General features: G+C 38.2%; 2 protein-coding genes across 5 annotated transcripts; one reads left to right on the top strand and one right to left on the bottom strand.

Moving 5' to 3' along the window:
• Positions 1-358: 358 nt before the first annotated feature.
• Positions 359-11,614, bottom strand: nup58 (nucleoporin 58). 4 transcript variants are annotated; one of them, XM_041967832.1, is made up of 14 exons: positions 11,208-11,614; positions 10,734-10,840; positions 10,518-10,550; positions 10,160-10,429; positions 9,909-10,077; positions 9,686-9,751; positions 9,407-9,581; positions 9,042-9,121; positions 8,682-8,800; positions 8,372-8,454; positions 8,030-8,231; positions 3,076-3,159; positions 2,303-2,401; positions 359-1,969 (listed from the first exon to the last, which is right to left on the bottom strand). In XM_041967832.1, the coding sequence occupies exons 1-14, from the start codon at positions 11,285-11,287 to the stop codon at positions 1,800-1,802; spliced, it is 1,737 nt and encodes a 578-aa protein (XP_041823766.1). In that variant the 5' UTR covers positions 11,288-11,614; the 3' UTR covers positions 359-1,799. The 4 variants fall into 4 exon arrangements, with proteins under 4 accessions (XP_041823766.1, XP_041823765.1, XP_041823767.1 ...); XM_041967831.1 differs by having other exon boundaries at positions 10,677-10,840; positions 11,208-11,612; XM_041967833.1 differs by lacking the exon at positions 3,076-3,159 and having other exon boundaries at positions 10,677-10,840; positions 11,208-11,611.
• Positions 11,615-11,970: 356 nt separating this feature from the next.
• On the top strand, positions 11,971-22,493 carry mtmr6 (myotubularin related protein 6). Its single transcript, XM_041967829.1, has 15 exons — positions 11,971-12,173; positions 14,179-14,310; positions 15,928-16,090; positions 16,262-16,419; positions 17,205-17,333; positions 18,075-18,206; positions 18,379-18,511; positions 18,594-18,703; positions 18,819-18,944; positions 19,032-19,081; positions 19,191-19,284; positions 19,370-19,476; positions 20,174-20,308; positions 20,415-20,541; positions 21,338-22,493. Exons 1-15 carry the CDS (start codon positions 12,150-12,152, stop codon positions 21,677-21,679), a joined length of 1,962 nt encoding a protein of 653 aa, XP_041823763.1. The 5' UTR covers positions 11,971-12,149; the 3' UTR covers positions 21,680-22,493.
• The last annotated feature ends 1,654 nt before the right edge of the window (positions 22,494-24,147 follow it).

Genomic DNA, 24,147 nt, shown 5'->3' with positions numbered 1-24,147 from the left:
AACTACGCACTGGAGACTAAGCTCATTCATACTCCTAAATTTAGGAGTTCATTTTTAGAATAGAAATTTTTAAAGAATGAAAGAACTCATTGACCATAAAAATAATATATAAGACAATTTTAGCTACATGTCACAACCTTTGTTTCATACTGAGAGGGAAAAGTCTTGTTTCCCCCATACAATCTATAAATTGCCACATTGAAACTTTATCTACTTTTGAAAATTAAACACTACAGTTCAACCTCATACTAGTTACATACCAGTACAACCATGAATGTGTCTTTACTGTCAAAAGGAAGAGCATTTGCAAAACCTTGTTGTAAACATATAAAAAAAAAACATTGTATTTACAAATTTATTGAAGTGCTGCCATAAACTGGCAGAAGATTTTATTATTAAACAGCATCTTGAAAATACAGGTTTCCACAGACTGTAATTAGAAAACAATAGTACAACTAGCAGTATTTGGTAACCAAAGTGACATGGACAAAAAAAAAAAAAAAAAAAAGAAAAATCAACCACTCCCAACATTCAAATGAAGCATGATACAAGAAAGACAAATTCATACTTGTGCGACAGGCATAAGTGCACATTCACACAATCATTTACAGGTCGCATACGCTGGCTAGTGCAAATTTGTTCTAGCACATGTATAAACTGAATAAGCAAAAAATACTTGAGAAATTCTTTCAAATTTAACTAACAAACCATCTACTGGGAGCATGGAATACAAAGAACAGTTTTTCCTATCCCAAGTTCTTTTTGTACAGTAGCACACAGGGAAAAAGAAACTGTGGCTAAAAGAAATAATTAAACAATAAGGATAGATTGTTTAAAAAAACAAAACAAAACAAAAGGTTATGTGGACTTGATCATGTAATATTCCAATCTGGTAATTCACTCATACCCTTCCCAAAATGTAATTTGTCTGATACAAAAATAAAACTGTATCTCCCTAAAATCCCACCCTGGACACTGCTGGACACCTAAAAAACTATATAGGATCAGATAACACGCTACAATATTTTTACACAGGGACAGTGCTGTCCCCAACCAGCTAGGATCCCATAAACCTCTTTCCCTTTACCTTTCCTCTCTCCAGAAGAGAATTGGGCCAAGTCATAATTTGAGAAGCGTTTGAATTGACAGAGTTTGTGTTAACACTAGGAGATCAACCAATCCATCTCAAGGTGCAAAAAAAAACAAACAAACAAAATAAAAAACATCTTACATAATGTTCAGGCTAAACCAATTCCTCAACAACTAAAAAACTTGTAACTGACCCAGATCTCTTCTTGCCTGGTATCCAAAAAGCACTGTTACACCACAGTGAACAGAAAATAAGCTCAATCAGGCTCAAAATGACCAAAAAAAAAAAAAGTTCCATGGTGCTGTGTGACTTTGTGCCAGCTTATTAAGAACAAAACTGCCCACACTTAAAGTTTAAGGGTATTTCCACTTCCAGGCAATTAAGTAATCAAAGTAATTTATTTTATTGTTTGTTAAGAAATAAAGTAGAAAATGTCAGAGTAGGAATCACGTTTATGGACCAATGGATGATCAAAAGGATTTTCTTTTTCCTCATGCTAACCAAACACTTCAGTGTGATTTTAGATAGGATCGTCTGTTACTGGACTGCTTATTTGGAGAAAGGTCCAATCACATTCCTGATGCTTTACTTTAAATCCACTTTTCCTCTGTTCTGTTCTGTTTTATGCTTTTGGGAGGCTAGGACTATTTTGCTACAAGCCCCAAAATAGTCAGCTGCTCTGTCACAAGAGTTCGGGTTTCTCTTGTCTCTATCTCTTCCCCCTTTTATTACCAGCGGGGGGCTTCTTTAATTGTAGAAGAGGTGTTGCTGTGGCAAAGCCTGGAGTTGGTTGGGTAGACACACCAAAGGTCAGGCCGGCGGACGGGTTGATGCCTGGGTTGCTGAAATTAAAGCCTGAGGTGCTGCTGCTGCCAAAGCCTGGAAAAGGAGGACAAGACACATGGACAGTCATACAAAACAAAATATTGAAAGTAATCGTATCAGTACAATGATCTTTATACATACTAGTATGTATGCAAATACTACACGACTGCACAATGGGTGTGAGCTTATCATGAAGCTCATAGCAACTCATCCTACTGCTTGCATCAGCGCTGTCTTTATAGTGCATACACACTTGTTCACTCATTTTAATTTAGTAGGGATTCTTCACAAATCAGACTGTTCTTTTGTACATAAAGCTAACGGTTTTGTTTCTTTCTTTCAATTTCAGGACTAAGTGTGAAGGTGGTATACACAGCTTGCATGTACCTGCACTCAGACTGCCTCCTGTGGGCTTACTGGTGGAGGAGAAGCCAAAAGAAGACCCCCCAGTCCCCACCCCACCAAATCCTGGCCCACCACCAAAACCTGTGGGAGAAAGTGACATGAAAGTCAGAGTGGGCTAAACACACATCTGACACTAGGACTAGACACAAGGAGCAGTGCCTTAGGAGTATACACAGCCAGCCACAAGCAAACAAATGCAAAACAAATGACAATCTAATTCAGAGCTACGCACTGCTCAACTTTTCACTGAAAACTAGAACGAGGACCTGCAGATTCCTACATAGCAAAGCGAAGGCCAAAGGATAGCAAAGGTTTTACCAAACACCACCAAGGGAACACGCAACATTGTGCGTTCAGACCACCTGTTCCTACAATGTCTACTAGATTTTCCATTTGATGAGCAAAGGTGTTTAGCAACATATTATTTTAGCATCACAAAGTGGTGAAATCTGGTCAAATTTGTCCTCTTAGATTAAAAAAAAAATATCCAACTTGTGACAGGCCAAGACGAAAGCAGTGACCTGCAGCAAGAGTTTGCCCAGTTTTCTTGTGGTGTGAACGCACTTCCCTACCTACTTGAATAAGGAAGAAGAGGTCAAAAAAAAAACACAACACTGCAGTGACTGCACCTTTTTCTCTCACACACATGAACTTATGAAAGGAAACTAAAAAGAAAACCTTACACAAAAAGACAGCTTATGCAAGGGAAAGCAAAATGAAAAGGAATACCCATTTACAAAAAACAGAGGTAGTACCTCCAAGGGTAGAAGAGCCCAAACTAGTGCCCACTGCAGAGGCAAAGGGGTTTCCAAACCCTGCCCCCAAGGGTGCCTGGGTCCCTAAGGCACAAAGAGAGCATGCACTTTACTGTTTTACTACTCTGCATGAGTTAGCTGAAGTTTACAAAAACAGAAAAAGTACTAAATGTTGTAATTTGCATGGCTATGATGCTTGCATAATGCTTACAAAAACAAAAAAAAAAAAAAAAAAATCTAAAAATGTTGCTCTTTAATTTATACTTCAAATTTGCACACAAATAGCCGAGTAAGAATGCAGGATGTATTAATTATTTTTTACAATATGGTGCTTTAGTTTACAAAGTTCAAGTAACAAAATGCACTGATTTCACTCATGCTGTGCATAAACTAACGGGTTTACAAAACAATAAAAATCAATAGGAGGGATATTATTTTCAAAAGTTATAAAAAGAAAAAAAAAAAATCCTGCTAGTTCTTTCACTCAGAAACTTGTCTTTTCCCATCTATGCAATACTTTTTGTGATGCAATCAAATTTTGGGATGGATTCAATTAATCCGCACTGTTAAAACAACTTCAATCAAAAAGAAACCAGGACAAACGTTTCTTTGTTTAAAAACTGATTTATTGTCAATTTATATGCATTTCCACTTACATAAAACACAAACAGGTAAGAACAAAATCGGATGTTAATTACTAACTGCTACTGCATTTGACAAGTTTCCAATTTTTTTAAGATTTGAGAGTGAATGAACTAGCATATGCTCAAAAAAGGAAAGAAAAAAATGCACCAAACATTTCATATATAGCTTAAAAGGCACACCATATTATATATTAAATATATTGTTTTAACAGGCATTTGTTATATGTTTAAAACACACTGTTACAAGTAGAAACACTCAAAAATGTGGATAAGAAAGTTGAAATTGGCATTATGGATGCCTTTCAGTGTCAACTGCTCAAAAAGAAAGTAAAATCACTGTGTGGAACAGTGGCCTAAAGAAGTGAAATGTGATCACGATTTTCCACAAGAATGGCCTCTTGACTATAAATCTGATGATTACAGGCTACAATTTTTGTTGGATTAAGCCTGACTTAAGGTGAGCAGTTAGCATCTTGCAATTATTTAAGTGTCATGTAAATGTAAACCCTTTTTATGCTCTCAAAACATAGTACCTCCTGAAAAATCACAAACAGGAAAACCACTTTGATAGAGGGCAAAAAGAAAAACAAACAAAAAAAAACTCAAAAAACAATTAAATAAATTGTTAAAAAGAAATAATAAGAAAAAAAAAATCTGAACGAAAAGGAACATTAAAAAAAAATCTACAGCTGCCAAACACTTGAAACACCTTACTGAAAGTTTTCACTTTGTCATTTTGGTGTCCTAAAAAAAATTCAGAAACTTGATGGCGTTTGTAGAAACATAAATTAAGCATAAATTAAGATAAATTGTAGAGGTGTTAATGTGCCAGTTTAAAAAAAAAAGTATATGGGATTAATTTTGTATTATCAAAAACCAGCATTTGCATACATACTACTAACAGATGGAAGCTAATTAACAAGAGTAATAAAGGTGGCTTAATATCGAGTTCAAAGACCTTTGATGGCCCATTAAACATCACGAACTTTCAGTGTCATTATTGTAGCCAGTGTAACTGAAAACATGTGGAAGACAATCTGAAGTGTAAGAAAATCTTCACTAAAGTCTAAACTCTAGACAACCTGGAAATCCTTCAGACACCTGGCTGAAGTATAAAATACTGACAAGTGTTTTAGTGTTTTTTAACAAAGGAATGAGATCTTCAAACCAGCATTTTCCCTCTTTCTTCACACAAAGTGCCTTCGATAATGAATGCATTGTTGATTTATTGGCTCAGAGAATTAACCAAATACCACTATCTACATCAATCCTGTATCCTTATATTATGAAATGGTGGGAAATAAAACCTTACTAATCACTGACCCTCTCTTTCATTTGGCACTGATGTGTCATAATGATAGCCATAATCCAGTGTGAGCAGCAAAACTCGGAATCATTTCAGATCAACCACCTTGGAAATGGTCCATACAAAGTACCATCACCATGGGGGATAATAAAAAAAAACAAACAAAAAAAAAGAACCTGTGAACACTCCCTTAACTTTCTTCAGTGAAAATGAAATGAACCAGCCCTGTAATGCCAATGTTAGCCCTTAGGTAAAAACAGCTTTCATGAAGCAACACTGAAATGGCCTCATTGCAACCCAACCAGCCCAAAACATTTTTTTAACATTCACTTAAAAAGGTTCAGCCACTTTCAACAATCAGCAATCTAAATGATCCTTCCAAAGAACTTCAGCTTTTTGTACACAAAAATCATACAAATACCAAGCACACTGCTTTATTTAGGCCAGCAATTCATATTTAACATGGCAAACAGCATCAAGTATGGTCAATGAAAGACGAATTCCTACATTAAAATTTCATTAAAGGTTCAGGCAATCAAATAGTTTATATTTGTAGTCCTGAGTCTTTTGGCAGCCTTTACCTTCTGTCCAAAGAGGTACAAGTTCAAACAGTGCCAGGCCAGTAACCAACCAGCACAAGGACAAGTAAAACCACAGTCTGCCAGAGGGAATGGGGGGCCGGCTGCACATTAGGTGTCGAATCTGCTGTGATCCTGGCTACTCTCCATCACGCAATTCCAAGTCTGGACTAAGTCAAGCACATGAAAATAATATAGAAATAAATAGGTAAATAAATACAACTTGTGATTAGGCTTAGTCTAGCGAAGAATTGAGTCACTTTTTACACTGTCACTATGTTGGCAAAAGAGATGGAAAATTTGCTTAATTTACTTGCTGAGAAAAAAAAAAAACAAAAAGAGAGAGAGAGAGAGAGAGAGAGAGAGAGAGAAGTAATCACGTCACGCGTAGCCATCTCTGGGGCCAGAAATGGCATCCAGAACACAATTAAATAATTAGAAACTGATTTGGCTTTATAGAAAAGAAAAAAAGATGGAAAGCAACATAAAAAAAATCTGTAACAGGCACCAAGGTGGTTTGCACATTTCTCACAAATATGGATCGTACCTGCCATGGTAACAGGGCTCGTTTGTGACGTACTTTTTATTTCTGTAAATTGTGGTGAAGCAATGAACTGGTGAAATAGCCTCATCCCTCCCTGGCACATAGACTGGTAAAGCAATTACTCAAAAAAGCCTCCACATGTCTGGCTGTGCAGTAAAAGGTGGAAGAATTTTAAAATATTTACACTCAAAAACAAGCCACGTTCATTCTAACAAGAAATAACAGTCTAATGTGAAAAAAAGCAGCAGAAATTGGAAAGTTGAGAGACTTAAGCTTACGTTTATGTTCAAGTTCCTCAACTTTTCTGTCTTTACAGCTAAACCTAGTTATAATGTTGCCTTTAAAATGTTTATTTACATGTTTTGTTTCAAGTTTTTTTTAAATTTATTAAACTATACGGGAAAAATAAAAAGCAGAAAACGTGCTAATATACTTAATGGTAGTAGCTTAGTTTGTTCATCACATGTTGGCGCCCTGATATGCCGATTTAAAAGGCCTACAAACCTAAGCCTACAAAAATGGCTGAATTTTTAACACCTCAGAGATGTGATACTAAACTTTATGGACAGTTATTTTATCTCTTCCATAAAACAACCTATGAATCCTCAAGCATTCAGACATTGAACTTTAGTGTAAAAGGCCAGTTTAACTGTTTGAATGTATCTCTGAAAACCTACAAAATAAAACTATTTGCCTTGTCATCTCAGACAATACGCATAATTCTATTTGGTCAAACGTCCCATCATTTTTTTTTTTTTTTTTAAACTACTGAAAGAAAAAAATGAATAGAACATGTTGTAGTTATAAGTGACATTTGGTAATTAATGAGCAGGTTGGTTTTATTTCCCACATCTTGAAAGTAGATGGAAGAATATATTAGTTAGATCCTGGTAAGTACAGCTGCAGCTTCAATCAACATCAGCAACACTGTCTTTATATAAATTCTGTTGTAAAAACATGTTTAAGAGTCTTAACTAAGCTGATACCATTTGGCATCTGATAAAAAGCTCTGCTACCTGACTGGATAAAAGAACGTAGGAGCATACAATCTAACAAGTTTATGTCTTAAATACCCACAGCACACCCAAACCCAATTGTACAAAGCTCTACATTTACACCTCATCAGGAATTCTCAGATAATATATTTGCTATTTAGATCTAAATCACAGCAGAAACCTAATGATCCCAACTCTGTTTTAAATAACAGCATAACAGAGTAGGCTAGCTCTACGGATTGTTTGAATAAAACAGAACCCTAACTAATAAGATTTATAAGTTCCAATTACAATCCGAAAAATTAAAACGAGATAGCTTGACATTCATTAGCACTTCATTTTTTTCCCCAGTAGTTTGAGTCGCACAAGTACTACAAATCAAAGGAGGACACAGTGAGAAAAGGAGAAATCAAAAGAAGGAACTTGTTTTAGGTACTGGCTACCAATACTACTACAAATACTATCAATACTGCCAGTCTGGTGTTTATTGTGCACTTCAGCATGTATTAAAGTATTTACTCTGATATTATGGGGTGCATAAGATATATGCCTCTTATCCTGGAACCCTTAAGATTCAGTGATAAAATGGTAAGGCAACACAAAGGTTTCCTGTCTGAATTACACATCAGAATCTCTCGAATCTCCCTTTCTCTCCTTAAGACAGAAAGCAAAGATAGCTTAGCACCAGCTAAGCTCTTTTTTTTTTGTCTAATTATTTTCAAAAATTACGTTTGCTGCCTTTTCAACATTTTGCTACATAATTTAAAAGAAAGCACACTCAACCTGTCTTTTCCAAACTTATGTTTACTTTTGTTTCTCCTCTTCATCATTTATTATCATAAACAATGTGAAGAGGAGAACTTTCTAGAACTTGTAGGCAGTCAGACCTGGAGTTGGCTGCTGTTGCTGGGTCAACGTGGCTGCCATGGCAACAGCTGCAGCATTGGGCACACTGGAAAACGGGGCAGGCCCAGTTGTGACTCGTGGCGCACTCTGCCATTTCCTGTTAGACGCTCGTTTGGACTCGAAGACATCAGTGGAGTCTTCCAGGAAGGCTCGGCGGTAGGAAAGGTACTGGTGCTTCAAAATCTGTTGTATGAGATATGGACAGAAAGACAAGATGCCACATGAAAACATAAAAACACACACATTAAAAAAAAAAAAAAAAAAAAAAAAAAACTGTCGGCCATAGCCGTTGATTTTCTTAGAAATTAAAGAAAAACACGAACCTTGACATTCTCATGGACAGACTGAAGCTGGGCAGCTTGAGCAACAAATGTTTGGTACAACTTCTGCATTGCCAAAGTCAGATCTGAAAAAAACAAAACGATAATATGATTATTTCAAACTTTAAATGTATTAATGGACAATAAAAAAAAGTTAAACATTACACATTTTCTAGATTTTGATTGTAGTTTTGTTTTTACAGATCAGCAGTTTGCCTTTTGTGAAGTCTCACATAACAAACTCATTAACTTTATTTTTAATTACAATATACTAATCAACCAGAACTGTATAAAAAGTTAATAATTTTCTTACCTTGAGGGGTGATGTGGGAGCCACTGCTCTGCGTAGTTAGGTGGTTTTCCAGCTCTTCTATTTGCTGCCGATACTGTTGAAGCTGCACCTCAAATTGCTCCACTAGGCTGCGGAAATAACTAAACATAAAAATATAAATAAGTAAATAAAAAAAAATGCCTATTTTAATATCCACACCTATAAAGTAATAAAAGATATTTAGAGAACACAAGCAATTGAGAGTGGTTTACCTCATCCTGTCTTAACATGACAGAAAAAAAGCTATTAATTGCTAAAAATATGACACTCAAATGCAACATATACAACAACTTCATCTTCCTGGGATTTTCTTAAGACATTGTTGTTCACCGTCTCACTTACTCTGACGGAGCCGTGTTTTCATGCTGAAGTCCAGGTGGCGTTTTTTGTGTACGCAATGCTATGTCTGCATTTTTCAGCTCCTTGAGAACAGAAGACAGAGAGAAGCCAGCTGTTTCACATCTGAAGGTCTACTAGTCAGCGTTGTCAGTTGTTGAGGGATATATGAAAGAAATGTTTCAACTCAAAGATGCATAGTAAGCCCAATAAAGAGTCTCATATAGTCATGCTTCTGTTAAGCACATGATGAGGATGAGAGTTTGAACAGCACCGTTACTCCTTTTCCTCTGTCCTCTTTTAAATAGTTTGGTCTGGATATTTAAAATAATAATAATTATACTCATGACAACTCTGGAACCCGTTTTTACCTGTGCCGTCTCCAACTTTAGTTTGTCAATGGCTAGGGCCTGGCGCTGAAGACCACTGGCACTGACAGAGAGAAGCTGCTTGAGGCTCTTGATATCATCTTGGACTTTAGAAATGGCCTTTGATGACATCCTGCTGATGTCCTCCTGAACCTGCTTCTGCTCCTTTACAAATTTCCTACAAAAAAAAAAAAAAAATAATAATAATGGAACCAATGAGCTGACACTAAAGCAACATTCAGCCAAGTGTTAACAAATAAGCAGACATACAACAATACTTACTGGAAAATTTCAACATCCTGGCAAATGACTGGGGGAAGATTCTCATCTTTTAAGGCTTTACTGTCCCTGAAAGGAAGAAAAACAAAGATAGTTTTGTTCTTTGATGACTACAACAACAAAGAAAGATCACTGCTAATAAGGTTAACATTTACGTGCTAGAAAGCAAAAATTGTATCAACCCGTTTATAAAGATACATGCACATATAGATTATCAAGGACATACTGTGCGTTGGCACCAGAGGACGTGTCACTTTTATTCTCTGACGATGTGCTAAAGTCGACTCCTCCCAAGCCAATACTTGGGGCAGGAGCAGCTGATACAGCCGTTGAGGTAGCCAATAGAGAGCCCAAGATTAGCCCGCCTCCTCCTCCGAGAGTGGTCTGACCTAAACCTAAAATCATAGATATTGTGGTAAATGTAAACTACATTAAAACAGCTTTGAGCATGCAAACATCCCCATGGCTATATCTTACCTGTAGACCCAGTGCTTGAGAAAAGACCTGTGCCCAATGATGGTACAGTTGAGACCACAGAGGAGGTTGCTGCACCACCAAGGCCAAGGGTGAAGCCTGTGGCTGCAGGCTGCTGTGGAGCCATGGACGTCAGGACAGAGCCAAATGTTAAACCTGCTCCCGCATTTGAGGAGGTGGTAGTAGCGGTGAGGGAGAAGGGGGTTGCTGAGGCAGTGGGCTTGTTGAAGGCTAAACTGAAGCCAGTTGTGGTACTTGCAGCAGCTGGGGCACCTGAGAGCAATTATATGAGGTTAATTTAGGTTAAAATCTTGGGATTAATGAATCTTACTTAAAAGTTGTGCCAGAAATGCAAACATACCCAATGTAAGACCTGTAGTGGGTGCAGTAGCACCTGAAAGAGAATAATATCAGTTTTTGGTTAGCACATGGTGAATAACCATGATCACAGGCATTAACGCTACAGACATTTATTTCAATGCTTGCATGTAATCTTGCTGCACATATGTTGTGTCATTACTTGAGGCAGGTGTAGTTAAAGAGAACCCTCCAGCAGGTTTCTGACCAAAGAGGCTACCTCCTAGACCAAGAGATTGAGTGGTGCTAGTGGTGGAAGCAGGGGTCGCAGCAACTGTTCCCAAAGGAGTCCCAAAACCAAAGCCACCAGTACTGGCCGCAGGCGCACTAAACAGAATAGAATTCAATTACAGCTTTTGGCTTAAAAATTGTCTGCACATTCACAAAACCCGTATTTGCCAAAGACGTTTGGGTTGTTTAATATAATATACAATTAGTAATAACACTAAATTATCCAGGTGCGGATGATCAACACCACCTCAGGGATGCTATTTTAAAAACAATTATTCCAATGAGGTGGGGGCAAACACTTTCATACGGGAACTTTCATCACACAATAGTGTTCTTTACTAAAGTATGTCTCAAACACATCAATTTACAGGTCAGCTATTATCAAGCCACGCACATTTTGTTACCTAATAACGTAAAGCTAGGCTAATGTTAGCCAAGTCGGCTATATGAAATTCATCATTACCTGGTAACTGCCCCAAATGTGAATCCTCCCCCCGTGTTGGTGGAGCCAAGGGTCCCCGATCCAAAGTTAAAGCCCGACATTTTTTTCCTAATAGGCACGCATTTAGTATGTATAAGCTATATGGAGTTAGTTAACGCAACACGGCGTCAAATGCCAGTTAGCCTTCCTGCCCGCGTGAGGGCCAAAGCCGCTTACGTATCTTTGTTCAAACCATGCTTGTACAGAAGTCTACGGTCTTCTAAATAAATAAGGACCGTTTCCACTACAGCCTTTCGCCGTTTCCCAATCTATTAATCTTTTCTTAGCTTTTCAACACTATCAAATATCGCAGGGTCACTTCCCGCATGGGTTTTCTTATTCCCCGCCTGGTATTTTCCGAGTGCTATTGCATTTCGGGTAATCTTTTCTAAACTACGTTTACCATCATTCTTTGGGGTTTGAAACCGGTCAGTTGGTCCCGGGACGCCTCACGCATGCGCGAAGTGCTAACCTGTGACTGACGGCGCATTGGGTGAATTGTAAATAGCCACACAACAACGGAAAAGACCACAAATTTGGTCCCGGTCTTTCTGTCAAAATAAAAGAGACAATTTTGCTCGTGGACTACGTAAATAATCCTTATGTGTTTTCAAAATCTAATACAAGTAGAGTATTGAATTTTCAAATACTTTTTAAAGCACAATTTGAATTTAAATAGGTGCTGTGTTTATTTTAATAGCTTCCTAGCTTTTGTTTTGACAATATACATTCTACATTATTCGTGTAATTGCAGCAACTTTTACACGGATGGAGGAGTGAAATAATTGACAATAAACACATATCGTCTGCCACCGAAAAAGTATAGGAGGAATTCGCTGCATTTGAAGAAATCATATTATCAATGCTACAAGAAGGTGTCGTTTGAAACCTCGAAGGCACTGACAGCTGCTTAGACTCGGAGAAATGGAACATATCCGAACGCCTAAGGTAGCTAACATTTTCTTGCTAATAAAATGGATTGGATACAGTCACCAACTCGGCCATGTCTCTCTTTTTTTCTTTTTTTTCAAAAGTATTTTCGCAGTGCTTGAATGTCGCTGCGTTTTTCCATCTGTCACAGTGCTTGCTTGTTGATATATCTAGTAGCATGGTGGCTAGCAGGTGTCGCCAGAAGCTCCAAGTCTCAGACGTGATGAGCATCAATGAACTGTTTGTTTTGTTTTGTTTTTCCCTTCACTGCCCTCGACTGGCCTTTTTACACTAAGGCTCAATGTCGATGTATTGACTACGCCCTGTTATTGATTTAGTTTGTGTCACTCTGTCAAGTCAGTAAATGACTTGTGTGAGCGAACGCTACCAAGAGACACCAAGCTACTTTAAAACCAGACATTGATGGGCCTGTCCGACACAGAGCTAACTGTGTCACAAGTGACTATTGTTAATCTGCAGTGTTTTGTTTTGTTTTTGTTTGTTTGTTTGTTTGTTTGTTTTTTTTTTTTTTGTAGACTAGCAGTTTTATCACATGGTCCGTTATTCAAATCTGTGCCAAAGAGTGGCATTTTTGTTCACTGCTTGACTTCCAAATCACTTACAGAAGACCTGATTAAACGTAAACTCATTCAGAAAGGCAAAGACAGATTGGTGCTGCAGTGCAGGCCCGACAGGCTTGTCCTGCTTCAAAAGACGACAGATGGCTGGTGCTGTCTTCTGGTTGTGAACCTCAGTTTCAAGCTTAATTGTGCATATTTCTTTTTAACTTATAAAATCGAATTTCACAATATGGAAGTGGAATTTTACAGGTTTAATATAAAGGTTGGGCTGCAATTTTATCTTTAAATACATTATATCAGTGTACAAATCCAGCACAGTAAATAACGTGTCAACATCCAAATATATATGGACTGCACTAATTCTGATTTAGGTGGATACGTAGGATATGAGACTAATGAATCTTTTCTAATATGTTTACTTCTGAGACCAAAGATGTTGAAATAACTAGTTAAACAATAGTGTGACACAATTTTTGAGATTTTAAAAACAATCGTACCCGACCACAGAGTACACACAGTTCTTTGTGTACTTTGCAAGGTTTAGGTGGGTGTGATCACCTGCAGACAGGGTGTGTCCCCATTATAACCGGTCCTCATAGTTTCCCGAGACAGTATAGGACAGTATTGCAACCCCACAAATATATGTGTCCCCTACTGGGGCACATATACATATGGGACTGTCCAGCTATTTTAAAGAAAAGTGGTTTGCATCAATAGTTTACTTTCCTAAGAGACTCACATCTCATGTTTCCTTCTTTTATCAACCCACTCCTTACCTCACACACTTCTGACTTCCTGTTTGTTGTAAGAAGCCTGCTGATAACAGAACTGCGAATCTCAGGTTGCTTGGAAACAGAAACAGGGTTAGTTGTTGCATCATATCTGAGAACAACAGGAAAACTACAAGAAGGAAGAGGATGTCTGAGTCAACAGAAGGACCGTTAATGTGATGACCCATGAATGTAGACAATTAGTAGCAACAGCAGGAACCCAGGAATCCCACAGTACTTTAATGGAAAATGTGTGACTTTTGTAGATTTTCTCCTCATATGTTTCTCTAACAATAACTGTCTGTGTGCTTTTGAATAGGCTGGTAAAACTTAAAAACAGTAAAATTAAGAAGCTGACTGTTTATGTATAAAAGCTGTGGGATTTTACTGGCATGGCCATCATTATTCCTTTTCTCCCATGTTCAGAAATCATTTGTGACTTCAGTGACAGAAGATCTGCCAAATGGTTGTAAAAGCCAGGTGGTCAGTGTTGTGTGATGTGCCAGCTAGATGCGGTGCAAAGTATAGTTTACAGTAATTTTGCATAAGCTGTCATTCCTATCTCTTCTCTTTTTATCGTGTCCTGTTTACAGACACCAAAAAAAAAAAAAAAAAAGCCAGCCTTACTGCTCATCGTTTAGTTATCGCTGGCATGCACTTGTATCTTTGCAGGTGGAGCAGGTGCAGCTGGTGGATCGCTTCAGCAACAAATCCACCAATGGCACATTGTACCTCACAGCCACACATCTCATCTTTGTGGAGAGCAGCTCTAACAGTTCAACCTCTGCTGGACAGGAGGTCTGGGTGAGTAGATCTTGTGGTGACTATTCTGTCAGTGTTGTATGTCCACCTGTATCAGGTGAAAATGTGCAAAAGACAGACGTACATATCTAAAAGTCAAGATTTCCACGAATGTTTCAGATGAACATGAATGCCCTGTGTACTGAAGCTGGAGCTCTGGTGTGATGCTGCTTTTGCCTAAGTGTGCATTCTGGGAAAGTGCACTTGTGTGTGTTAGTGTTGTGTTAGGAAAGAGAGAGAAATGCAAACCTGTGTATGGTTGGAGGAAGTAGGGTAGAGTTTCGAAATCCCCATTAAAGAGTTGCAGGGCATCCTGTTAGGTTTGTGTGTGTGCTTGTGAAGTGTATGCATGTTTTCAACCTCGACATGAAAGAGGATCACAGTTGTAGCATTGTGACAACTTGATCAGTCCTGTCTAGCAGCAGCAGTGTGACACAGTTCACTGATGTTTTGCTGCCTTTTTATGTCGCAATGGTAAATGCAGCAGCAGTGCTGGGATATAAGAGAAGCATGGAAGATAATCAAGAGTTTAAAGTAGGGGGGCCGTCAGCACAGAGCAGCCATCCGAGACAGGAAATTATGGAGAATTTTTCTTGAAGAAATTAGGTGCACGTAATGAAATAAGAACCCTTGATATGCTTGGTTTTGTTTCCAATGCTAAATTAATTGTGGTAAAATTTTCATTCATATCATCTAGTTTGCCAGTTTACATACTTTGTTAAACAGTGTTTTTCTTAATGAATGCTGCATCGCTGCTCTTTTTTAATCCTATTATGTAGTGCTGTTAAACCAGTGCTCTACTTTGCACGATAAAGAGGTTTGTGTGGTTCAAAATGCTGTGTGAAGCACATTCTGGGTCTTGACCTCATCCTCAACATCCTTCCTACTTCTTTGCTGAGTAAAGGAAACTCATTTTTACCTTGTTTTTTATGTTTGAGTGTATTTTTTGCCCCTCCAAGCCTGCTGGTTCCTGTGTGTGTTGTGAAGTCATTTTATGATCACTCTGGATGAGTGTAGTCAGAATGTTATGGTGCCTCATAAAATATTAAACAGCAGTGAAGTTACTGTCTGTCTCAACAGCTGGTGAGATCAGCATTTAGATTGTGTGTATGTGTGTGTATTTCCTATTTGTGTCAGTGTGTTTTACTTATAATTACCAATTCAGATGAATGTGCATTTTAATGATTTCCCATGGCTTGGGGTCTCAATCTGCATTCACTAATTATTATTATAATGCGCTATATTTGAACTTCTTATCCTCTAAACTTTATGATATTAAGATGTTGAAACAGTTGAACAAATCCAGAATAAACATGAATGTTTCCTTTTGTGTATCTTTTGGAGAAGATCTGTGACCTGTTGTACTTGGCACTGCAGTACTGTCAGGATAAAAAAATTTTATGGTTCTTGAAAGGATAACGCTCTTAGGAGTTTGTGGAGTCACCAGATTGGGTCATGCGTCTTGGGTACTACTATTACTTTGACGTGGGAGGCACAGTTACCAAGAAGCGGGGTGTCTTGTTATGTTTATATGCCATCAATATACAAAAATTCCTTTACACAGTAAATTATTACCAGCCTCCTCTGAAAATAATCCGCTTCTCTCTCCTTTTTCTCCAGATTTTGCACCACCATATCGCCTCTGTGGAGAAGCGAAGTCTAACCACCGTAGGCTGTCCTCTGGTCATTCACTGTCGTAACTTCAGGGTGGTTCATTTCGTGGTACAAAGAGAGAGAGACTGCCACGACATCTACAGCTCACTGCTGTGTCTTCTACGACCAGGTGGCTTTCATTGTGTCTGTGTCAAGCTGTGTGTTTTTATCTGCCCTTCATGGACATCTTAGTACCATTGTTCATCTCTCATGTATCTGTTTGGCTGTTTCTATATCTTGTCATTTCTGAAAAATTATATATACTACATATATTTGAGGCATTTTTTCCATCTTATTGCAGTAAACTTCGAGGAGCTCTATGCGTTCTCCTACAACCCCAAACAGAACGACCAGCAAAGAGAGGAAGGATGGCAGCTCATTGACCTGGGGGCGGAGTTTGAGAGGATGGGCGTCCCCTGTGACCAGTGGCAGATGACTGATGTCAACAGAGACTATAAGGTAGATGCTAAACTCTTATATGTTCCTGATCTGATGCACCACAGTGCTTCACATTTCTGACAATTTCAGTGTATCTTAAATATTCTGAGACGTATTCGACAATGTCTCTGTATGATCTTTTAAAATTATATCAACATAAGTAGGACAAGCTGAATATGAAATCATAAATCTTTTTAATCTTTTTAGCCTAAGATACATGATAGATAAACACAGTAAAGACAGACAGTTTTTGAACCTTGCTTCCATCTATATGTGTCATAAACTCCACCTCCCACAAAGATAACATGGACTTGTTATCACTTGCTAGAAACAGTCAGTATCACAGGCTCACTTAATGCCTCCAAGCCCATACATACGGTATGTCATTCAGGTTTATATTTGGGCTTAAATTGAACTAATAAATAATTGTTCTTATGCTGCATTCTGTGTAAATATTGTGCAAAAAAAGCACGACTTATTTAGTAAACCAGTTGACCATTACAAAACGTTATAGACATTATACATGGTTTGTCCAGCAGAGGGCGCTAGAACTTCACTTTTTATGCAAAATATCAGTTTTAGCACTGTTATGACAGACAAGCAGAGCTTCTTTCCAGAATGACCTAGTTGTGTTGCACAACTTTAATAAAACACAAATAATTACCTAAAAAAATATTATTTGCAAAATGGAGTCCAGTGTGTGATTTGAATATTGACCACACTGATAATGATACTAAACCAGCAGGTGATGTCTGCCAGCCTCTTTTGTGTCTGTGATGCATACACTTTGTGTGTGTTTTTGCCAGGTGTGTGAGACATATCCACGGGACCTTTACGTTCCAATCACAGCCAGTAAGCCGATCATTGTGGGAAGCTCCAAGTTCAGAAGCAAAGGACGCTTTCCTGTCCTCACATATTTCTATCAAGAGAAAAAGGTACCTAAAGACACATTTACTATGTGAGACTTTTCATGTTCAAATGTTAATAAGCTTGACCTGGTACTTTTAATATTATTGCGTAATGGAGCTTTTTAACCTTCTTGGCATTTGAAAAGATCATAAAAAAAGATAAAAAGAAAGGAGTTTTAAGGAAGAATATAATATAAACCAACCTATTGCAACTCTGTTTAGATTTATATCTAAGTTGAAACATTCTTTTGCATTAGAAGAAGTTACAGAAAAGATTAGCAATTATTCATCCCGGTCCATGAGATTAGGATAGAAATCTGGACAGAATCGTTTACAGTGGAACCTTTCTGTTGCAAAATTGGCTGAACTAAGTGTTACACTACAAAGGAAACATTCAGCATTTATCTGGAACAAACACCATGTTTAATTTCTGATTTTCCTGTAAAGAAGCATACAGAAAGCAGCTCTGCCTGTTTTTTGTTTCGCATTCTGTGTGGACTTTCCTGCGTCAAGTGTTCAACTTGAAAAACTGGATTTTAAAGAAAGTCTTAACTGAATGTCTTCTGAATGTGTTCATAGATGAATAGCTGAAACATTGTCCTCCATGTGTTTTGTTATTCAGAACAAAAGGCAAGGTGTATTGACAGTTTGGCTTTTTGACAGACTGATGGGAGACGTAGTTAATATAGTAATCCCAATGGACAGAGGTGATGACTGCAATGTTGTGAATAATCTATCTAATAAGTGTCTCTTTGAACTGTGTGGCAGGCAGCAGTGTGCCGCTGCAGTCAACCTCTTTCTGGGTTCAGCGCACGATGCCTTGAGGATGAGAGCATGCTGCAGGCCATCAGCAAGGCCAATAACAGCCGGTTTGTTTATGTCATGGATACAAGGCCAAAGGTGAGCTGGTGACAACCTAGCTTAGATCTTTACTGAATAAAAAACAAGGTTGATGCATGCCTAAATTTACGGCCAAATATTTTACAACACTGGGAATTCCAGAAGATGTTTTGTATTGTTTTTGTTTATTTATTTATTTTTTTTCTTAAGTCTGTGTTGTTGTTTCCTGCAGTTGAATGCACTGGCAAACCGAGCTGCAGGTAAAGGCTACGAAAATAAGGACAACTACTCCAACATCCGCTTCCAGTTTGTTGGGATTGAAAACATCCATGTTATGAGGGCTAGCCTGCAGAAATTACTAGAAGGTGCTGCTGCCACACCAAAAAAATATAGATTAAGAAGGGCATATTTAGCTGAAACTGAATGTATAATTACTCTGTCACTCAGTGGTTGGGGTTCGGTCTCTTTCCATGAGCGACTACCTGGTGGGACTAGAAGGCAGCGGCTGGTTGCGGCATATCAAGGCTATAGTGGATGCAGCGATCTTTCTGTGCAAGGTAATTATATTATTTTGAAATATATATTGGCTCACTTCCTGTCTTCACATCGATCGCATACACGAACTGTTTCTCAGTTTTTCTTCTGCTGTCTGCTCACGTTGTTATCCCTCAGGCTGTGACGGTGGAAGGAGTCAGTGTGTTGGTTCATTGTTCTGATGGATGGGACAGAACAGCTCAAGTCTGCTCCCTGGGGACGCTGCTCATGGACCCCTACTATCGCACTATCAAAGGCTTCATGGTGTGGCCCACAAACGCTTGAAGTTTTTGATGCCTGTGTGTGTGTGTGTTGCGCTAAACTTGTTTTTTATACTAATTTGTCTTGTAGGTACTGATAGAGAAAGACTGGATCTCTTTTGGTCACAAGTTTACAGACAGGTAAGTTTGCGGAGAATCAGGCAGGGATTCATTATTGTATTGCTGTCATTTTAGGGTATCCTATATGTATTTGATGTCATATGAAGTTATATCTTAATTCATTTGCAAGGTGTGACCAATTGGACGGGGATCCAAAGGAAGTGTCTCCTATCTTCACTCAATTCCTGGAGTGTGTCTGGCAACTGACTGAGCAGTTTCCACAGGTGTGTTGACAGACTGCATTTATTGCCAACACAAACATACCTGTTTGCAAAGTGCATTGTGTATTTAATGAAACGCTCTTCTCAGGCTTTTGAGTTCAGTGAGTGGTTCCTGCTACAGATCCATGAACACGTCCACTCCTGCCAATATGGAAACTTCCTCGGCAACAATCAGAAGCAGAGAGAGGAGATGCAGTAAGTCCAGCCCACCCACAGAACTTTCATGTAACACACAGGCCTCTAATGCTTCTAGAAAAAAACCTCCTTAATCAGCTGTAATTGCAAACAAACGTAGTCTGACAACTGTAAAGCATAAAATAAATCCCATCTTTAAATTAGAAGTAAGGGTGGGTTAAAATGCTCTCTCTTTGTAAAAAAGATCCCGAAATGTGGATGCTTTAATACTTTAAATAAATGTTGTGTTTTGTGTGTTGCATCCTGGTGAAAGAAAAAATAAAATGACACTGTTCAGTGAGGATGAATAGAAAGTAAACAAGCACACCATGTGTCCTATTATCTGATCTGGCTGTGTTAATTACTCTGTTGTTTGCAGCACATGAGCCAAAAATAACAATAGCAAATATGAATACGTGTGTGTTTATTGTTTATCAGTTTATTGTTTTATTCTTTGTTTACAAAACTCAATTTTCAGACTTTACTTGTCCTTCCTATAAGTATGAATGTGCTGAACTGTACACATTGGGAAAATCCTGTGTCAGAAAGTGCAACTGAAACTGAAACTGTACTCTGTAAAATAATATATATGTTAATAATAATTGTATAATATATAATAATAGATGTGATTCACAGATCAATGTGGCATTAAGTAAGGGAAACTTTAAAATTCAGACTGTAAATATGTATGTTAGATGTCTTTTAACTGATATTCCAGGTTGAGAGAGCGGACTCACTCGCTGTGGGCATATCTAATGAGCGAAAAACAGAACTACTTGAATCCGTTCTACAGTCCTGCGTTCTCTGAAGCCCATCCTGTGCTGGAGCCGTCCAGCATGCCCTACCATTTCAAGTCAGTACAGGTTTCCTCACCTGCCTGCTATTGCTGCATTATTATTAACTGTTTGAATTAAAAAATCAATTTTATCCTCATCTTCATGTACTCATGTGCTTCCAAGGTTCTGGAGGAACATGTACCACCAGTTTGACCGTTCCATGCACCCACGGCAGTCAATTCTCAAAACCATTTTGACTTTGAGAGAGAACAGCCGCAAGACAGAAAGCACGCTGCATGCACTGGAGACTGTAAGCTGCTTTCTTTTCATGCATAGTAGTCCATTCATTAGCCCGCAAAGTCTAAGGGCAGCTCATGGCCGAATTTCTGTTAGTTGCTAAGTTAGAGGGTGTACCGTATTTCCAAATGCATTGAATTTCAATTCAAAATTCATGAGGAAAATGGAGTTTAAAAGATGATGAGGATCCATTCATAGTCTGTGATACAGAGCAGATTACAGAGAATGCACACATCAAAACACTTTTTCACTATTAAGTACTTTCTCAGCCATTGCTTGTTAAATATGTGAAAGACCACCATAAACTCAGGTTATATTCAACATTTCTCTAACCCCTTCCAAGCTACAGAATTTTGAATTCTTTCAATCAAAATTGAACGTTTTCTCAAAAAAATTCAGCACCTAAAGAGTTGAATTTTCAGAGTACTTGGCTCTGTGGAAACTGTAATTATTTTTATAACAAGGCTGGAAGAGCAAACTTTTCACTGTTTCAAATGTTGCATCACCTTGCTTTTGCTAAGAATAACTGTAAGCCTGAACAAACACGTTTTACTTCTTGGTATATGTTACATAAGAGCTCAAATCTCTTGAGGTACCAAAATTTTGAGTTGAATTTTTTGTCATTGTTTGTTGTTTAGATTTTTCTTATTCTTTGGAGTGTTTCAAGAAGGATGTTTCATCCTTGTGTATGGTATTTCCAAAGGTTTAGTTTGCTTGTAGTTAATGTTTTTTTTTTTTTTATCAAAAAATGTTTTAAAAAGACTGATTGAATTAAACTTTTCTGTGTTATCTTTACATAATGCATTCAGAGGCTCCAACAGCTTGGCGTGACCCCCGTCGCAACCTCTGATCCCCTTGCGCCTCCTCCAACCAGAGATCAGCGCTCCAACCCCCTACCCCCACGGCCCGACTCCCTCATTTTGGGTGCACCCATCAACCACAAAGAAGTGCAGCATCACGAGGATGAAGATGAGGTGGGCGAGGAGGCCACGGAGAGCACAGACACGGAGCGGACGGTGGAGGGCAGCAGTGGTACCGGGAGCAGGAAGCAGAGCTACGGAGAACTGGAAGGGACATACAATAGTGGCGTCGCCAAAGAAGAGCCGGCTGTTGTCAGTCTGGAGTTCGGTGTGGCACGTATGACCTGCTGAAACCAAACAAAGGGGATGTGGGACTTTGATAAATGTACATGGCTGACTGAGAAGGCTTACCGAAAGTGTGTGTGCGTGTGTGTGGATTAAGGAGAAGCTGTGGTTGTGTATGTGATTATGGTCCAAATGGCTGAAATTGTATGTCTGTATAGTCAATCTCTATGGAAAGCCTCATTATAATGTCATATACTGCACCTATAGTGAAGAAGATTTTGTTTTTGTTTTTTAAATGAATGTTGAAAAGCACTTCAGAAACTCATGAACGGAATAACAGAATAAATCATTTAAAAAAGTTGATGCTCATTTTTTCAGTTATTTTGAATCACTTTTAAAATACATGGCCTACAAAATAAATAAATGGTTATTCTTTTCTCTTTTTCGCTCTAAATATTGAGAAAAGCACATTTTCTGGCACTGGACATTTTTAGCTTCAACCGAAGGCTGGAAGCCAACCTAATCTAACATTTCTGAGCTTATTTTTCTCTTGTATGGCCGATTAGGAAAAAAATAGAACATCATACTCTACCTCATGAGAGATGGCAGAGCAAATTGTGTACCAAAATGTCCTTAATCTGACCAGATTCACTTTGGTTTATTTTCTAGGCACTTTGCAAAGTCTTTAGCTTTAGTTTTTTTTATTTTTTAAACAATAAAAAGGAATGTTATGAGTACTGTGTTAATGTTTCAAGTATCAGGTTTGATTTTAGCCCATTTTAAATTAATATTGTCAGACTGATTTTCAAGTTCTTCCATCCGTTATCTTCCTATAGTCACTTGATCGTGTTGTAGCAGAGTGAAGAACAGAAATAAATGACTTGAAACAAATTGTTTATTATTGTGGCCACAGGCTCTAAAACGCATCAGCTGCCAACCATTGCCAACACTGGTTATTTAAACCTTTATATTTTTTACATTGATCAGGCACTGATCACATAATCTGATTTTATTAATGCATTTTGATCCTGAAATCCTATTGATTTATCTGCCATGTAGCTGGTGACCCATTATTTATGACAGCTGACCCTGATCTGCAGTTACTGGCACAGATTCATGAGGAACAAACTTAGCCTGAGATCATTAGAATTGCTTTTGCTGTTGCATAAAATATTAACCCTTAAACGGTTCAGTTTGACAAAACTTTATCTTTTCAGATATTTTTTTGATTTTTTTGGCAATTGGTACTCACTGCTAGAAATGGATTTTGACATATTTTTGGGACATTGGCCCAACATCTTTGGAAGATACTGTGTTATGTCTTGGAGCAGCAAAGTGACACTCTTTCATATCTGGGTTAGATCTACTAAAGAGGTCCCAGTGCCTGTAAAATGTGAATCTGGGCCACAAGTTCAGCTTCATTTCTGAGCCAGACTTTTATGTTTTGGCTCAGCCTGTAATGATCTCATTTGTAAATACCAAAATGGTTCTGTGTTAATTCCAAAGTAATGTTGTAACTTTGGTTGATATCAGAGCTCACAAAGGATTAGACTTGCACTGGATTAGATCTACTGTACAAACAACATCATCAATCAGTTTGCAGCAGTGTGCTGAGATTTTAATTTTGATAAAGTGTTCTCTGCTATGCAAATATTCAGCCAATAAATACTTTATTGAACTGGTGCTTGCAGCACTGGGAGTAAAATACTTGCTTCTCAAACACCCCCTTGTTAACCCCCTTTACATGCTGTGAAAATAAATGAAGATTTGTGCTAACACGTCTTAAGCTGCTGGACAAAGGGACGTATAGCCTCAGACAAATCCATGTCTATGAGCAAATAAGCAAGTCATTGTTGATTCAACATCAGCAGCCTTATCATCAACCATAATTATGGCTGGGGTGAGCTAAAGAAGAAATACAGTGCTGTATCAATGATTAAACAGTGATTCCAATGGTATTAAGAGATTGTCAAGATGAAAATGTTTGCCAGGTTAATCCGCCTCCGGCGCTTTTGTCTGTGCTCTCTGTTAGAAAGGCCTTCCTCCAACCTGCTTGTGCCCATTGCATTGCATTAAACATTGAGAGGCCTCTTCCAGAGACAAGCTGCTGAGGGCTCTCCTAGGGTTTTGAATCATTCAGATAAGTGCAGCACACCATACTGGTAGAACACTTCCTATGACAAGGCTAGAAGGCTGTACTAACACTGGACATAAATGCATCCGCTATGCTTGCAAAATGTCTATATATACACAAATGCACATGTTCATTTTTAAATCTACCTAAACTATACATAAGCCTGCACAATGCTGGCTGTGTGTGTTGTGAGTGGTAACCTGATTTTATTATGACTTTTATGGTGCAATTACAGCTAACATGATTAGAAGTGTATGTGACTAACAAGCTGCTATGATTGTGTGGTGTTTTAGCCAGACAGAGATACAAAAGGTCAACAGTTCCCTTTTATTTTCTTTCTTTTTGTTTTTATTATTTGAAATAGGCAGCAGCACTACTCCATTTACTTACTTAGATAATT

The sequence above is a fragment of the Melanotaenia boesemani genome, chromosome 18 (assembly GCF_017639745.1).
Source record: "Melanotaenia boesemani isolate fMelBoe1 chromosome 18, fMelBoe1.pri, whole genome shotgun sequence".
Classification (NCBI taxonomy): domain Eukaryota; kingdom Metazoa; phylum Chordata; class Actinopteri; order Atheriniformes; family Melanotaeniidae; genus Melanotaenia; species Melanotaenia boesemani.
Note: the sequence above shows the minus strand (reverse complement) of the source record. Positions and strands in the feature narration are given on the sequence as shown.

What these genes read in the sequence shown, in the direction of transcription:
- nup58 (XM_041967831.1), bottom strand. Translation starts at nt 11,287, where the DNA reads ATGTCGGGCTTTAACTTTGGATCGGGGACCCTTGGCTCCACCAACACG. An exon ending in CACTACAGGTCTTACATTGG is followed by an intron (nt 10,430 to 10,517) that starts GTATGTTTGCAT and finishes AATTGCTCTCAG; the next exon opens with GTGCCCCAGCTGCTGCAAGT. An exon ending in GAAAACACGGCTCCGTCAGA is followed by an intron (nt 8,801 to 9,041) that starts GTAAGTGAGACG and finishes TTTTATGTTTAG; the next exon opens with TTATTTCCGCAGCCTAGTGG.
- mtmr6 (XM_041967829.1), top strand. Translation starts at nt 12,150, where the DNA reads ATGGAACATATCCGAACGCCTAAG. An exon ending in CAGCGATCTTTCTGTGCAAG is followed by an intron (nt 18,704 to 18,818) that starts GTAATTATATTA and finishes GTTATCCCTCAG; the next exon opens with GCTGTGACGGTGGAAGGAGT. An exon ending in GCACTATCAAAGGCTTCATG is followed by an intron (nt 18,945 to 19,031) that starts GTGTGGCCCACA and finishes TTTGTCTTGTAG; the next exon opens with GTACTGATAGAGAAAGACTG.